This window comes from Palaemon carinicauda, chromosome 37 (genome assembly GCF_036898095.1).
Source record: "Palaemon carinicauda isolate YSFRI2023 chromosome 37, ASM3689809v2, whole genome shotgun sequence".
Taxonomy (NCBI): domain Eukaryota; kingdom Metazoa; phylum Arthropoda; class Malacostraca; order Decapoda; family Palaemonidae; genus Palaemon; species Palaemon carinicauda.
The window spans coordinates 61,307,344-61,324,919 of NC_090761.1; the positions used below are offsets into that span (position 1 = coordinate 61,307,344).

Genomic DNA, 17,576 nt, shown 5'->3' on the forward strand with positions numbered 1-17,576 from the left:
AATGAAGAGAATGTCTGGCTCCTTTCTTTCTCCTTCTCCCCCCTTGGTGAAACAGCTCCGCAAGACCGAAGCAAAGCTGACCTCACCCCTCTGCGGGTAAGATTCATTTCTCTTGTGCATCCTGAGTATGAATAAATAGTTTGTTACGTCACCAATACCTCGTGAGGGAAGGTATTAGATATGTCTTAGAATTCATGCTTATCCTCGAGTTCCTACATAAAGACAAGTCATTAGTTTCTCTCACACAAGCTTCTGCAGGCCACTGTCATTGAGTTACCTTGTAACTACTTTTGAATTTAGCGAGGGTAGGGTTCCTACTAATTAGATCAAAGATCAAGTAGAGGAGACCCCGGGTCATGACCAAGGCCAGTTGGTAGAACTTCCTCCCTCCTAAGAGTAAGTCACCCTATAAATAGTGAAGGTTTGTATCTGTGTCGGAACAAATAACAAATTTGGAAATGATTTGTATTTTTCCTAACATACAAACCTGGAGCTATTTATACAAATTGGCCCGCCACCCTGTCCCCCTAGAAGTCCTGCCAGAAATCAAAAGTGGTTACTCAACCGACAGGTGTGAGTGAGCGGGGTAGCTAGTCTACCCCAACCACCTCCTGCTAACTAGCGGATGGGGTAATTAGGTAATTATCCCTCACTAAAATTGTCGTGGCTGGTTTTCAGTGTTGCCGAAAGTAATACCCTATAAATAGCTCCAGGTTTGTATGTTAGGAAAAATACAAAATTATTTCCAAATTTGTTATATTTATTCTTAATTCATATGAGATTTTGTGAGTTTTGAAAAACCAGCTTAACATTTGACACATGTTTAGTTGATACAGAAAAGCAAAAATTTGATTTAACCAAAGCCTTGTAGATACTGAAGTAACTGGTTGTAGTGAATAGTTTGTACTACCATATAGTATTGTATTTCTTTATAATATCTTTTGTAAATTAATTATTCCTTCTATGGATGGAGTGAAGAAAACTCTGGGTGATAGGAGGATAGATATGAGAGAGACAAGAGTGCTAGAAATAGGAATGAATGGCGAGGGATTGTGACGCAGTTCCGGTAGGCCCTGCTGCTTCCTCCGGTCGCCTTGGATGACCGCGGAGGTAGCAGCAGTAGGGGATTCAGTGTTATGAAGCTTCATCTATGGTGGATAATGGGGGAGGGTGGGCTGTGGCACCCTAGCAGTACCAGGTGAACTCAGTTGAGTCCCTTGTCAGGCTGGGAGGAACTTAGAGAGGAAAGGTCCCCTTTTTTCATTTGTTTGATGTCAACTATCCCCCAAAATTGGGGAAAGTGCCTTTCTATACGTATGTATGTACAGTATATATATTTGTGTTTTATAATTGAGCTTCTCTATCCTGTAACACTCAGTTTTCATGCACAGTATATCTAGAATATCAACCTTGATCTTGATAAATGCATATTATGGTCGTAAGCTCATCAGTGCTGAAAAAAAAATAATTTGCTGGTTTGGTTGAAATTCTAGGTATTGCTGATTGGTAAATAATATGCAGGTCTGGTAGATTTAAATAATTCGGCAATTGGTTGTTATAAGTCACAGTATATGTTGGATGTACTGTATGTACATGTTTTTTGTTCTTAAACTGTATTTGTTCCGTAACTGGAATACAAACCACGCTATTTATTAGGGATTATACTTTTGGCGGAGCTGAAATGACGAGCCATTAAAATTTTAGCGAGGGTTAACTACCCACACCGCTAGTTAGCTGGGGTTGGGGGTTGGGGTAGCTTGCTATCACTCCCGTTCATACACCTGTGATTTAGTCACTTTACTTTTGGCTCGGATCGAGAGCGGTTGTTTCCTCTTTCCCTCCTCGCCTATTCTGGACTGCCATTAATTTTGGTCTTTTAACTTACTTTTTCTTATACTTGTATATATATATGAAAACATTCTTAATGTTTATGTATGTATATGTGTATAGAAATGTGATAAGTTTCCTTTTCAGTGTTTGCGCTGTGTGTGTGATACATATACGACAACGACACTTGCGTAGATTAGCAAGGCCAGCACAGTTCCACTTTGTGGGGAACGACCTCTCCCTCTCTGGTCCATCGGTCTTCCTGTTAGCATATAACCGTTAACTCGGCCGCCGCAAGGGAATCGTCATCGCCTGGACCCTCTTCATTCAACTATTGTCTTCGCCTTTTCCACTTTCCTACGGGAAACATGGATTTCTGAGCGAAGGGAATGTGGTCTCCCAAAGATTGACTACGGTCTTTCTCTTCTTGAGGTCGTTCACCTTCACAACAACTGTGTACTATTGGGGAAGCTCCTTTCCCGTGTGCGGGTTAGGTTGCTCTTCCAATTGTTTGTCTCAATTATTTTTAGTGAAATTATAATTGCATTTTAACTTTTCAGCTTTTCTCCGTGGGGAACACTTCCGTTCGGAGGATCAGTGGTTCTCACTATTAGTGAATATTCTTAGCTGATTTAAATAATTTTAATTCTGTTTTTATTACAGTTACTCCACTCCCCCCTTCTCCCGTGGATGTCGACTGGGGAAGGAAGGGCGCAATACTTAATTTTATGTTGTTCTCCTGGGGTTCCTCCCTAGGGAATTGCTGTTAAATGATTAATTTTATTGTCGGCGCAATACATATTTTTATGTTGTTCCTTCGGAGTTCCTCCCTAGGGAATTTCTGTTAAATAATTAGTTTTATTTTCTCTCAGTTAACTATGCAGTTTTTCTTCGTTCATGCCTGGGGAATCTGCTGTCACTGCCGTCCCTCAGAGGACTTTGTCATGGGCGTCATCCCTTCTCTTAGAAGTACTCCCGTGACAACATGACCAGCACTTCAAATCATCTTGGAAAGGTAAAGGAGGTTCGCCTCCAGGGGTTGGACAACTTCCCTTCCGAGGGAAAGTTTCCTCTTCAGGTGTGAGATTGTTTCTCCCTTCAGAGGGAGAACTTCCCACATCTTTATAAATTCATCGTCTCCGACTGCTGTTGCTGCCTTCGCCCAGACTTCTCTCCCCCCTTGCTGAATTTCTCTTCCTTCAGGGGCAGAGCACGGTCTTGGCAAGTCTCTTCTACGAAGTGCTTACCTCTCGTTCGTGAGAGAGGCCACTCATAGAGACTCCTCTTGGGAGGATCGCTACATTTAAAGGTCAGCTTGCTGATCCACCGGCCCTCAATGGGCGTCTTCTAGTCTCTTCTACGAAGTGTTCATCTCTCTTGTTCGCGAGAGATGCCACTCATAGAGACTCCTCTTCAGAGGATCGCTACTGTTAAAGGTCAGCTTGCTGATCCACCGGCCCTCAATGGGCGTCTTCTAGTCTCTTGTACGAAGTGTTCACCTCTCTCGTTCGCGAGAGAGGCCACTCTTAGAGACTCCTCTTCGGAGGATCGCTACTGTTAAAGGTCAGCTTGCTGATACACCAGCCCTCATTGGCGTCATCATGGGTGTCTTCAAGTCTCATCCACGAAGTATTCACCTCTCTCGTTCGCAAGAGAGGCCACTCATAGAGACTCCTCTTCGGAGGATCACTACTGTTAAAGGTCAGCTTTCTGATCCACCGGCCCTCATGGGCGTCATCACGGGCATCTTCAAGTCTCTTCTACGAAGTGTTCACCTCTCGTTCGCGAGAGAGGCCACTCATAGAGACACCTCTTCGGAGGATCACGCTGCTCATCAGTTCCTGATCATCCTACCAGCAGACATACCAGCGCAACTTTGCGCTGCAACTTAGTCCTTTGGACTTCGGTCCTGGACTCTAACGCGAACCTTTTTATGGTCCCCATCGGTGAATGCTCGCCAATGCTCTTGCGTGCGCCGACTTTCCTCCGAGCGCGGGCACTGATGGTGACCCGCGTGCGCGCCGATGATTTTCCGCGCACGCGTGACAACAGTCTTCCGTGCGCGCGCCGGTGCTATTGCGCGCACGCATTCCAACAGTCTACTGTGCACGCGCCAACAGTCTTCCACGCCCGTGCCGACAGCCTTCCGCACACGCGCCAACGGTATTCCATGCGCGGCCGCCGATGGTCTCCCGCGCGAGCGCCCGATGGACTTCCACGCGCATGCGCGCCAATGCTCTTGCGCTCCAGTGATCTTGGGCGCGCGCGCCAACGGTCTTCTCCGAGCGGGCGCCGATGGTCTTCCGCACGCGCGCGCCAGCAGTGTCTATGTAGTACTCTCACGTACGCGCCAATGCACCCTCCCTTGCGCAACCAGTCACACGCTTTGGCGCACTCTAGGGAGAATGCACAAAACTACATAGTGTCTTACTGCGCGCCAGCGCTATTCCGCACTTTCCTGCGCAGTTGCGGTCTCAGATCCAATGCGCCAGCTCTTGCCAAAGAGTCAGGGCTCGCAGATCCAATGCACCAGCGCTTGCCTGCTCTCCAGGCAGAAATTGAGCACCAGCATCATCCTGCGTGCCATCGCTCCAGTACTCTCCTACACTCTTGCGTAATAGGCAGTAGAAAGGAATAAAACTTTTTGGACAGGTCACTATTGCCCCATTCCTCCCCGCTAACACAACATTGCCACCAGGAAAAGAGGAGTAAGGCTTCACAGAAGGATTCAAGATCCTGAAGATTCCATCTTACAAGGGGAATCGAAACGGGAAATCCTTGGTCCCTGTCTCTTCTGAAGTTTCTTTTCTCCTTGACAGACCACCGTCAACAAACAGGAAAACATCAACAGTCTGATCTCTAGATCACTGTTTGCTGATGGCTAGTTCACAGTTTACTGATCGCTAGGTCGCCGATCACTAGATCGCCAATTGCTAGCTCAATGCTGATCTTTGCCCTGTAGTCCCTCCAATGACTAACGATCTCCAATTGCTAGCGTTTTCAATCACCGATTGCTAGTCAATAACCAGTCATCAGCTTGCTGATCACTAGATCACCGATGGGCAGCTCATCTTTCTTCGATCATTGAACTCAGCTCGCTGATCTCTGACCAGCCCATCTTCAGCTTGCTAATCTCTGACCAACCAGGGGGGACCATAATCAGCTTGCTGATCTCTAACTCACCATCGGCTCACAGACCACCGATTCATCGGTCATCAGCTATTCGCCACAAGTTCGTGACTCGAACTTACTAGTCAACCCCTCACTGTAGTTTCCTAGATCAGAAGGTATACAATATACTTCTCACTACTAGCCGTTCGCCATCACACTAAAGTGATCGGCAAACGTTCGACAACCCTCGTCAACAGCTTGTCGACAGGGAACAACTTGCGAGCACTCTCCAACTGCACAGTAACCACGATACCCAACGGTTAACCATTGATTAACATTTGCCAGATTGATTCTGTTTTAAGGAATAGCATCAATTCCATCAGGGCGCATGGTAAGGCTAAGCGTTTCCTTCCTTCTGTTAGTTAAAGGAATTCTTTCTCAGAGAAGAATTCTCACACTGGGTATCCTTTACGACACTAGTCAAGACTCCAGCGTCGACAATCTTCCATGCAAAAGGATCCGCAAGGAGCTGTCCCTTTGGGTCGTTGTCCTCACCATGTTGGAGTTCGAACAAGGGCTAAGACCTCAGGTCTTCATTTGCACACTGGACCTAAAGGACACTTACTCCCAGGTCCAAACCATCCATCTAGGAAGGTTGGAAGATTCAGTCTAGACAAACAAGAAACACTAGTTCAAGGCACTGTGCTTCGGTCTTTCCACTACACCCATCATAGTCTCACAGGATCGGTTTCTGTCTCCTCTGTCTCTGGGCGACTGACTGACCGTAGCAGACTCAGTGGCAACCTTGCATTAACACCGGAACTTCTTAAGTCTTTTTACCAAGATCCAGTGATCAGGGTAAACCTGCGGAAGTCTTCCTTACTTCCCTCCCAGATGACTGGTGTATCTGGGAATGATTCTAGACACCAATCTCCACAAAACCTTCTCAAAACAAGAACGACTCCCATTCCAAAGGGACTTGAGTTGGAAAAAGAAGAGAGGAGGGACCATAGTGCTGCACCACACGACCTCAGCCCTCTGGACAGAGTCCAAAAGTACAGTACCTTCACTTAAATCTCTTAAGAGATGAAGGCCAACTTTCCGGTCCTTCAGCAGCCTCATCGGTTCCTAACAGACCACTCAGTGATGTGATGGACGACACACCACACACCACATAGAGACTCACATCGATAAGCAAGAAGGAACTTGCTCGTAGCCTCTTCCCATCTAACAGTATAAATACAAAGATGGGCCAAAGTCCGTTTGGTACCACTATCAGCCCGCTTCATTCCAGACTAGAAGAACGTGCTTACCGACAATCTGTGCACAGCATCTCAGATAAGGTATACCGAATGGAATTTGGATCGCCTTGTTGCCAACAAAGTCCCGACTTTACGAAGTACTCCAACTAGGGATCTGTTCGCAACGCTCCTGAATCTCAGGCTGCCGTTACTCCCCAGCCCTAGACCCCAAGGATCTCTGGCAACAACGGTGGGTACAACAATGACGTTTATGTCTCGTCCCTGTTTTATCGGGAGAAGGGCACTCAAGAAGGCTTGAACATCGGTCAACCTCTCAAGAACTCTCCTAGCTCTGCTATGGCATTATGCAGAACGGTTTCCAAACCTTTTGCAGCTCCTGATAGTCTCCAAGAGAACCCTCTCCACATCACAGACAACCCACTTCGACACCTACCACAAACTATAGCTTTTCTATGATTGTACGCCTGGAGACTACCCAATACCTCTTTGCGAAAAGGTTTTCTAGATATCTGAGGAATTCCTCAGCATCAGTCTACCAGGCAGTATAACGTTTTGTGTGGTTGGTGTCATGTGGAAGTGTGTCTCTCCACTCGATACCTTAATTCCAGCAATAGCGGAATCCTTGAGTATATACAAGAGGAAAAGACCCCCTATTCAGTTTCAACAGGTAAAGATGATCACTCAACCTTGATCCTTCACCTTCAAACTGAAAGAAAGGGACACCCTCTCATCGATAGACTTTTCCTAACTCATACGGACTTACAACTTGCCTTTCCCCAGTTGGAATTGAGACCTTCCTCTCAGAACATGGTTCAAATTCTCCGATCCCTAAAGGGACCTCCTTATGTTCCACTTCACCCGGCAACAAATTTTCTCCTGATTTAAGAACACAATGTTCCTACACACTCGGACATCAACCATACGAGTCAAGGAACTTCATGGTCTATCGACATCGCCCATTATTGAGAAGGGCGAAAGACAATGTTCAGTTTCGTCCCTGAGTATATCGCCAGACACAGTCTCCAGAGGTGACGGATCCTACACAAGTCTCTCCTCGGTAACGGACGATTCAGATCATCCGTTACTGTACCCAGGGTAAGGTATGAGACATTACCTAAAGAAAACGGCAACAGCCCACTCGGGTCCCTTCTCTTGTCATCAGCACTGGGAGAGACTAGAGGAGGATTAGGAAACATCATGTCGACATGACGACTCACAGTGTCGGGCATAAATATGCCCCTGGTCCTTCTTAGCAGATTACTCTGTGACGCAGGTTTTACAAGAAAGGATGTGAATGCTCCTGGTGACTTTCACACCCTTTCTCCTGCAAGACATGACCCACAGGAACTCGATACAATCTCTATCGGTCCGGTGGTGGCTGCACAACAGCTGGTTGTATACCTCAAGCTCCTTATTGGACAAGTAGCAGAAGGTTGAGGGCACTGTTTCCCAGTTTTAGTCTGCATGAATGAAAAGATTTGACTGGCTCTTATTCTTTTCTTCATCCTACCCTCTTGTGGGGAAAGCAGCATCCTGGGTTCTCTGCTTAAGCTGACCTCAAACCACTGCAGGTAAACCATGCTCCCTTGTGTACCTAATACTGTTGCGTCCCCATACCTTGGCGAGGTGGTATTGGGAAAGTCTTGGTTACATCAGGTTTTTCCTACATAGACTAGGAATAACTTTACCCAGACTGTCTCACTTCTGTACGTCTCAACACACAGCTTGCGTAGGCCATGGACCTTTTAGCGAGGGCAGGGACTCCTTATTTTTTAGTACTAACATACTCAGATAAGGAGCCCCCTGGCAAAGTCAAAAGCCAGATTGGCAGGGACGTCCACCCTTCCTAATGGGTGAGTCACCCCTAATAAATAGCGTGGTTTGTATTCTAGTTACGGAACAAATGACAAATTCGTAGATAATTCATTTGTATTTTTCCTAACTATACAAACCTTAGCTATTTATACAAACTTGCTTGCCATCCCTATCCCCCTTGAAGTCCTACCTCCAAGCAAAGTGACTAAATCACAGATGTGTGAACGGGAGTGGTAGCAAGCTACCCCCCACCCCACCCCCACCCCTGCTAACTAGCGGTGTGGGTAGTTAACCCTTGCTAAATTTTAATGGCTCGTCATTTCAGCTCCGCCAAAAGTATAACCCCTAATAAATTGCTAAGGTTTGTATAGTTAGGAAAAATACAAATTATCTACGAATTTGTCATGTTAAAAATACTGCTAACTGAATAAAAAAATTTCTTTCCTCAGCCACTGGACCTCGTATGGTTGAGAAGAAAAGTGTCACTACCCCTATTAAAAAAGGTTAGTACATTTTTATGATTTTGTACAATTTCTACCTTCAATTCTCTAACAATTAAAATGTAAGTTATTGCTTCCATTTAGTTTTTATCATTAAATCTTAAAATTCTCCTTGTGGTGTTGAAAGATATTTTGGTAATTATTAGTTTCATCATTCCAAGTATATCCAATATTTTTTAGGGGTACAAAAAGTACTTTGCTGGTTTTTGCCAATAACTTATTTTTTTTTTTTCTTGTTTGAAAGGTAAATTAATTAATTAGTTTAATTTTTTTAAAGATAAATTAATTGATTAATTCTAATTTGAGTGTCATCCTGAAATCTTGTATGTTTGACATTTTTTGTTATTTGTTTATCAGAGTTATCTAATTGGTAATTAGAATAAGTGTTTGAGATAGATAAAGAGGGTAAATAGAAATTATAGGTTTTTGGCATGATAGAGGCACCAATAGGGAATATCCCAACAGAAATTAAAATGACTAAAATCAACTGGAGACATTGTTAAAGTGTACGAGCCAAAATTAATGATAAACTGGCAAAGCGGTTAGGACCTGAAAAGTGAGATAATGAGCAAGATGATAAGTGTGAGTCAGGGGCAATAGAATGCTTAAGATTATTTGAGCATATTGTGTACAATTTTTGCAAATGTTTTGAAGGAATGACTTAGAATGGTTTTGTTTTAATCGGGTATTGTCCGTTTTCTTTCTTTTTCAAACATTTCAAGTACAGGAATGTCATGAGGCAACCCCAGTAAATATACTATCTAAATAAGCAGATACTATATCGCATATTTGTTAGTCTCTCTGATAATGTATTAAGACAAACAATAAATAAATGGCAAAGGCAGAATGTGCTGGAAAGACACATTGAATAAGCAATGTTATTGAACACGATCTAGATTGAAAACAATGTCGGGTGTTTCAGAGAAATTTGACAAATTTAATGTTGTTTTTTTAAGATCATGCTAAGTCAATTGCTGTTAGTTTGGTGTAATATCAGGGGATAACTTCTTCCTCGTCTGCTTTTTTACCATCAAATGACTATGCCTTCATTTTTGTCCTCCATTTTTGTGCCATTCTCAGAGAGTGAGTTTTGCCTTGCTTGGATTATTGACTCCTCATTTTCTTCCTGAATTTTCTAGATTGCTCAATAAGGTTCTAACATTTGCATCTAAATTCAATCACTATATATATTTTCACAGTGTAAGTTTTATTTTTGTAATTCCTAATTAAAACCTGTCCTTGTAAGAAAAATATGAGATGCTTGTCTCAAAATTATGTACAGTACATAATTTTTAGGAGAACTTTCCTTTAGATCTCCTGAATATGTTGTGGTATGCAGTCGGTTCTTGATTATGTAGTGTGTGATAGGGCATAAGAGAAATTTTTTTTATTAATGATCACATAAAGATATTGTGTATTAGATAATATTGGGATAATTTTTTATATACATTTCCAAATTAGCATTGTTGAACAATGTTTTTTATTCTTTTTTATATACGGCATAACATCGCTTCTGTTAGATAGATAATCTTCTCGAAACTTTCAACAGAAATCCTTGATGATGTGACACCATCTCGCAAAAGCAGACGCACTCCTAAGCCTACTGCTAAGCTCCAAGAGTATTTGTGTGATGACAAAGAAAAAAGTAAGTTTGCTTTAAATTCTGTATCATAAATTATAGAATACTTGTTTAAAGTAAGTGACTATCCAGTTTAACAAGCCTCCTGTTTTACCTATGCTAAGATGCTTAAACTTTATGACCTCAGCAAGGATAGAAAATGCTTGAAGTGATGCATTTGAACAAATTATCCAAGATGAAAATGAGAAAGGAATTTACAGTCCTTTTGTGGATGGAGGATAATGTGATCTAGTTCAGCAAAGATCATGAGATTATATGCATCTTAGATATCTTGTGCTCCACAGATAGCGCTGGATGAACCTTAGTGGCGTAGGAATTGTGTCCTCTTGAAAGGACAGATGTCAAAACGGGGGATATAAGTATTGCTAGTATGAAACTGAAATGTACTATTGTATAATACTTTGTTGTTACAAAACATTGCTGTGGTGTAGTGTGTTATTTGTATAGGTAGTACATTTAAAGTCCAATGACAATACTTTAGGGCATATTTACAAGTGCTATAAGTAAATAGAATATTCAATTTTCGTAGAATTTTGGGTCACCTAGTTTCCATGGAATGCCTTATCCTCTGTAGAGGCTCGAACATAGGCCTAACGCCCACAGATAAGGAAGGCCAACTGTAGTCGCAGAAGGCATTGTCAGAATAGCTCTCTTCAAATAGCTTGCACAGCAAATTAAATGGGAGTACCAAGCACAGAAACAGGAATACATCCTCTGCAGCAAGAACCGTTGGCAAGTAAAGCACAAGCTCAGTTAACATAATGGGAGCAACAAGTACAGTGAATCCAAAATTACTTGATGGCACCATAGGTAAACCTGACATACTGTAGTTGATGTATCTGTCATAGCATAAGTACAGTGCTATACTGAAAATGGTAACTCCAGGAACAACTAATTATACAGCAGGCACAGTTGTAGGAGCTTATACTGCTGCATTACAGTGTAGTATGGAAGCAGCAGTAGGTGGAACAGAGATTCCAGTAAGTCTTAAGAGCAGTCCCAGTCCAAGCAGTGCATTATCAATGGTTATCTTGAATGATATCCTATATCTGTAAAAAGGTGCTCATCATTAAGAAGCTGGTAAGCAAAAGCGATTAAATACAGAAGTAGCCAGTTCTGGGAGAGTATCCAATCGCTGGGAAGAAGAGTTGCAAAGTGGCTGTGTGGCCAGTTCTTAGAGAGAATCCCATTACTGAGCAGGACAGACACCAAAGTGGCCACCATCAAGTAAGCATCCAGTCATCAATATATGCAAGGGAGAAACAGAATTGCATAGTTATTTAATTGGTCAAATGACAAGGGTGGACAAACTAAACTTATGCTTTGCAAGCAACCAGCTATGAAGAAGCCTCAAGTTACTGGGTGGCTATCACTGGAAGACTGATGTCCATAAACTCCAACTAGATCAAATCCTGAAGCGAACCTCGATACCAAAGAATTCAACACAGGAAGTAGTAGTATTGGTAGAACTCTCTCTTTCCTATTCTTCTACCTATTTAAGTAATATGACTTGTGGGCAGCAACCAAGGCCTGTAAGAGTAATAAGTGAGAGTAGGAGAGTAATGATACACTAGACTAGACAGAGGTTACATGGTAAATGAGGGTCCATCTCCATGATAGAGATAGACCACAGATACTAATTGGCAATCTGTCATGTGTGCTCATTATGCTTAGGCATAATATACTAAAATTGTTATGAAGTTGATAAAGACAGTAACTCAAAGCACTGAGTATGCAATTACAGTACTAAAGGCTGCAAATCACAGCACTACTCAAATGGCATATAGTAGTACAAAAATAAGCTACGGTACCTGTACATAGAAAAATATAGAAATGACAGTTTTTTAAGCTTATTTATGGTCAGGAAAATGTTATCTTGATGATAAGTAGATGAAGTAATGTAGCAAATGCATGTTGAATGCAGTGTATGTATAAAGCACATTGAAATGAAAGGATAATAATACTGAAAATCACCTTAGTAGAGGAATATTGTTAAGAAATGGCTTGCAGTGTTTGTATAAGCAACTCGTATCTGAGGTTTGATAGCGGAAATTTCCATATTCTCACTTTAATTGATTGAAGGAGAATCAGATAAAGTAGAGGTTAGTGTACTGAAGGTAAATTCTTTTCTATTATCAGCTCTAGAAGATATTAATGTTTTTCAAAATTGTATTTGAGAGTTTTGTCCACTCCAAGAGCTGTGTATTAAGGGCATCATTTGATTCATGAATTTATTGTTGATAAGGCTGACTGTTGCCTTTTGTACAGTAGATTATTCATATTCTTCAATTGTCGTGCCCCATCCCTTTACTGTAGTTTGTAGCATGGTTCTTTGCGTCAATAGGCATGGGAGGAGATGATGATTAGCTTCATTGATTCTCTAGTGATAAAAGAACAAATTATCTTCTCATGAGTATTGTAGGTTTTACAATATAGATGCACCACACGTAGCCTTCCTCTCGTGGGCAAAGATATAAATATTGAGATTTACTGGACACAGGCACTGACTCGTAACTCACAAGATGAAATGAGGGCAGGATGGTATGGTACGGATGGTATGAGGGCTGGGATGTTAAAGGAAGTGGATGTGACTGTACTTGAATGGTTGGTAAGATTGTTTAATACTGGTATATGTTTTATATTGTCAATAGTACATATGGACTGGGTGTGTGTGTGTATTGTTCCACTATACAAAGGTAAGGGAGATGTGCATGAATGTTGTAATTCAAGGGTTATTAGTTTGTTGAGTGTGGTTGGAAAAGTGTATGATAGAGTGCTGATTAATAGGATAATGATGAAACAGACAATGCAATCTTAGAAGTGCAGGATGGTTTTAGAAGAGGTAATGGATGTGTGAATCAGATTTTAAATATTAAACTTAGCCGGTGAATATATAATAGCTGACGTCTCCGACGGCTCGACAGATTCCAAAAACTCGCGAGCGATCGCCGTGAAGGTTGCGGGTGTGCCCACCAGCGTACTATCGGCCAGATACCGCATATACTTGTCAATATCTCCAGTTCTTCTCTGTCGGTCTTATCGACAAGTTGGTTCCGCTCGCTTTATGACCTCGAGTTTTCGACCGAATTGGTGAAGTACTTTACTTTGGTTGTTTATTGGCTTTCGCTGTGTTGGTGTGTTTCTTCAATTAAACTCTTGAAACCCTTTTTTTGGCTGGTGTTTATTGTTGATGAATTTGGTTTTGACTTGGATTTTCTCTGATTGTTCATAATGGCTTACCCTTCTCCTGTATATCGCAAGTGTGCGAGGGATTGTAACAAACGTCTTCCCAAGACCTCTATCGACCCTCATACTGTTTGTTCTAATTGCCGGGGTAAATCCTGCCAATTAGGAGATCGGTGTGAGGAGTGCGTGGTCTTGTCGGAATTCGAATGGCTTGAGTATGAAAAATATACTCGTAAGCTTGAGAGAGATAGGGTGAGGAGAAGCTCCTCTAGATCTTTGGAATTTTCCTCCTCCCATGCCCCTGAACCTAATCCTTCCCCTGTAGTAGTTGTTCCTGAACCCCCTACTAGCACTCATGAACCGTCCATGCGGGATATGTTTTTAGCGATTCAAGCTTTAGGCGAAAAAGTTGAGTCCAGCATCGGACAGAAACCAACTTATGTCAGATGTTAAGTTGTTGAAGTGTCAGAGTGGTAAAACAGAAAATCTAAGTGATAAAGTGATAAGTGCGCAAAATGTGTTTAGTGTTGCGACCGAGGGTTCGTCTGTTTGTGCTTGTCGCTCCCCTAGTCCGAGACCTCTTTCAGGCTCCCCTGCACCAGGGAGAAGTAATGTCGTAGGACTTAAGGGGGCGAGAGGTGTAAACCAACGTACAGACGTTCCCTCTTTGGTATCGGACGTTTCTCGTCAAGATCGTCCTTACCATAAGACGGGTGAGACTAAGTTCTCCTCGTCCTCCGAAGACTTATCGCACAAGAAACCTTGGCGCAAGGTATCTAGACCCTTAAAGCGAAAGTCAGTCCCTTCAGGACAGGTCCAGCGTCCTGGCTGTAGCCATTGGGGCAGCTCTGACCATTTGCAGTCGTCGGATGACTGTTCGCCTGTTAAGCGAAAGCGTAACACGGGGTCCGAGGGTCTCGGTAGAGGCAATGTTTTGCCAACGCAGACGTTACCGATGTCACGGCCCGTTCCGACTCCCGTTGATCCGAAGTGGGTTGTCCTGCGGGACATGCAGTCTAAGCTTGCCTCCCTTATGGAAGAGTATGACTTTGATCAGGTTCACGATGATCCTTTGCTTGCGGGTCGCCAGTGCGCTGAACGTGACTCTGGCCTTCAGCCGCCTAAACGAGTAAACGAGTGTTTTCTCGTCCGTTTGACGTTAGTGCTAACGTTTCTAGTGCTTTGAAACGCGATGCTAGTCGTGTGCCTAGTCATTCACGTCAGTCACGTGACTTAGATCCCCCTTTGCTACAGTCTCAAACTGACGTTCAGCTGCTGCCACCGCAGCCCCGCACTGACGTTCGCCGACCGGCTCCGTTGCCTCGACGTGACGTTGAGCGTCGGTCACCTCAGTCGGAAGTTGTTTTGCCTGCTCAGACTCTGCAGTCAATGCAGGTCCGACGTGATGTCGAGCGTCAATCAACTTCAGCTGTTGTTGTTGGTCAGTCACAAGACTTTCAGTCCTTTCAGCAGCGACGTGACGTCGTTTCCTCTTCTGCTGCTGCTGCTCCGTTGCTTGTTGACATTGCCTGTCAAGCGTTGCCTCCTCGGCATGTCTCTCCGTATCATGAGACTCGGCAGTTGTCGGACGAAGTTCCGTCGGATGAGGAAGTCGCTGATCCCCTTCCAACTGATATACCTTTGGGGACTTTGTCAGATGGAGAGGAGCCTAGAGTTGCTCAGCCCTCTCTTGATTTTAAAAAGATCATGCTGATTTTTAAGGAACTGTTTCCTGACCATTTTGTGACTGCTGCTCCTCGTTCGCCTCCATCAAAGTTTACGCTAGGCCTAGCTACTTCGACGCCGTCGTTTACTAAACTAGTGCTCTCTCGCTCTTCTAAGAGAGCTTTGCGTTTACTAGGCGACTGGTTGATCACCAGGAGGAGTTTGGGGAAGACAGCCTTTGCTTTCCCCCCTTTTAAACTGGCTTCTAGAGCGAGCGTCTGGTATGACACGGGAGAAGTTCTCGGCTTGGGAGTTCCTGCCTCTGCCCAGGGAGACTTCTCAAGCCTCGTAGACTCTCCCCGTCACCTGGCCATGAGACGCTCAAAAGTTTGCTGGTCCTCTTCGGACCTTGATCATCTCCTCAAAGGGGTTTATAGGGCCTTCGAAGTTTTTAACTTCTTGGATTGGTCGCTGGGAGCCTTGAGCAGGAAGATCTCTTCGGCCGACCGTGATGTATCCATGCTAATTATGTCCTGCATGGACAAAGCTATCCGTGATGGCTCTAATGAGCTCGCTGCTACCTTTACGGCAGGAGTCCTTAAGAAGAGGGGGACTCTTTGTTCGTTCCTTTCGGCAGGAGTAACTCCCTGTCAAAGGTCAGAGCTTCTCTTTGCTCCGTTATCATCTGCCTTGTTCCCTCAGCAGTTGATTAAGGATATTGCAGCTTCTCTGGTGGAGAAGGATACCCACGACTTGATGGCTACGTCAGAGCGTAAGGCTGCTCCTTCATCATCCTATGTCGTTAGACCTAAGCTCGATACTCCAGCAACGAGGTTTATCCCGCCCTTTCGTGGCAGAGCCCCCAGTAAGGGAGGCGCTCGTGCCGATAGTAAGAGAGGCAAGAGGAGAGGATCTAAGTCCTCCCGTGGCAGAGTCTGACTGCCAACGTCCTCAGACAGCGGTAGGGGCCAGACTGAACAACTTCTGGCAGGCCTGGGAGAAGAGGGGTGCAGACTGGGAGTCTGTTTTGTTGCTAAAGGAGGGGTACAAAATTCCTTTTGTACGGAGACCTCCTCTGGTAAAAGTCCCTATAGACCTCTCTCCCAGGTATCGAGAGGAGTCAAGGAGACAGGCACTACAGCTGCAGGTGTCTCAGTTGCTAGAGAAGGGAGCGGTGGTGAAAGTCTCGGACCTTCAATCACCGGGATTTTACAACCGTCTCTTCCTAGTACCAAAGCATACAGGAGGTTGGAGGCCGGTGCTGGATGTCAGTGCGCTCAACGTTTTTGTTGTCAAAACAAAATTTACGATGGAGACCACCAAATCCGTTATAGCAGCGGTCAGAGAGGGAGACTGGATGGTCTCTCTCGACCTGCAGGATGCGTACTTCCACATTCCTATACACCCGGATTTTCAACCGTATCTGAGGTTTGTATACAGGAATGTGGTGTACCAGTTCCGAGCACTGTGCTTCGGCCTCAGCCCTGCTCTTGTTTTTACGAGGCTCATGAGAAATGTGGCAAAATTTCTACATTTATCGGGGATTCGAGCCTCCCTGTACCTGGACGACTGGCTGCTCAGAGCGTCGTCCCGTCATCGCTGTCTGCAGGACCTTCAATGGACGTTGGATCTTGCAAAGGAGTTGGGACTGTTGGTGAACATAGAGAAGTCTCAGCTGACTCCCTCCCAAACGATTCTCTATTTGGGGATGGAGATTCACAGTCTAGCTTTTTGGGCTTTTCCGTCTGCCACCAGGATAGAGCAAGCCTTGCTCAAAGTCCGCCTCATGCTGAGGAAAGACCATTGCTCTGTGAGAAGTTGGATGAGCCTCCTAGGGACGCTGTCATCCCTGGAACAATTTATCTCTCTAGGAAGACTTCACCTTCGCCCTCTCCAGTTCCATCTAGACTCCCATTGGAACAAGAACAAGACTTTGGAGGCGGTCTCGATCCCGATCTCCGAACCAGTAAAGACGTGCCTGAACTGGTGGGACAGCAATATAGGTCTTCGAGAGGGTCTGTCCCTGGCAGTCAAGAACCCAAACCACGTGTTATTTTCTGACGCGTCGGATTTGGGTTGGGGAGCGACTCTGGACGGTCTGGAATGTTCGGGTCTTTGGACGACAGACCAGAGGAGCCTTCACATCAACTGCAAGGATCTGTTGGCTGTTCACTTGGCCTTGACGAGTTTCGAGAGTCTTCTTCGAAACAAGGTGGTAGAAGTGAATGCGGACAACACCACAGCCTTGGCGTACATCTCCAAGCAAGGAGGCACTCACTCCCACACTCTGTTCGTCATCGCAAGGGACCTCCTCATCTGGTCAAAAGATCGAGGCATCTCACTGTTGACGAGGTTCGTCCAGGGGAAATTGAACGTCTTGGCGGACTGTCTCAGTCGGAGAGGTCAGGTAATCCCTACAGAATGGACCCTCCACAAGGACGTGTGCAGGAGTCTTTGGATGACTTGGGGTCAGCCCACCATAGACCTCTTTGCGACCTCACTGACCAAAAGGCTCCCGACCTATTGCTCTCCAGTCCCAGATCCAGAGGCGGCCCACATAGATGCCTTTCT

At 44.5% G+C, this 17,576-nt stretch overlaps 1 protein-coding gene across 4 annotated transcripts in view; it reads left to right on the top strand.

Annotated features, from left to right (window-relative positions):
• The window catches only part of LOC137629724 (transcriptional regulator ATRX homolog), a 109,990-nt gene that overhangs the window by 65,974 nt on the left and 26,440 nt on the right, over nucleotides 1-17,576 (top strand). For all 4 annotated transcript variants that reach the window (XM_068361289.1, XM_068361292.1, XM_068361290.1 and 1 more), the window contains exons 5-6: nucleotides 8,465-8,518; nucleotides 10,065-10,160. In XM_068361289.1, coding sequence (XP_068217390.1) covers nucleotides 8,465-8,518; nucleotides 10,065-10,160 — 150 coding nt within the window. The remainder of the gene's footprint in view (nucleotides 1-8,464; nucleotides 8,519-10,064; nucleotides 10,161-17,576) is intronic.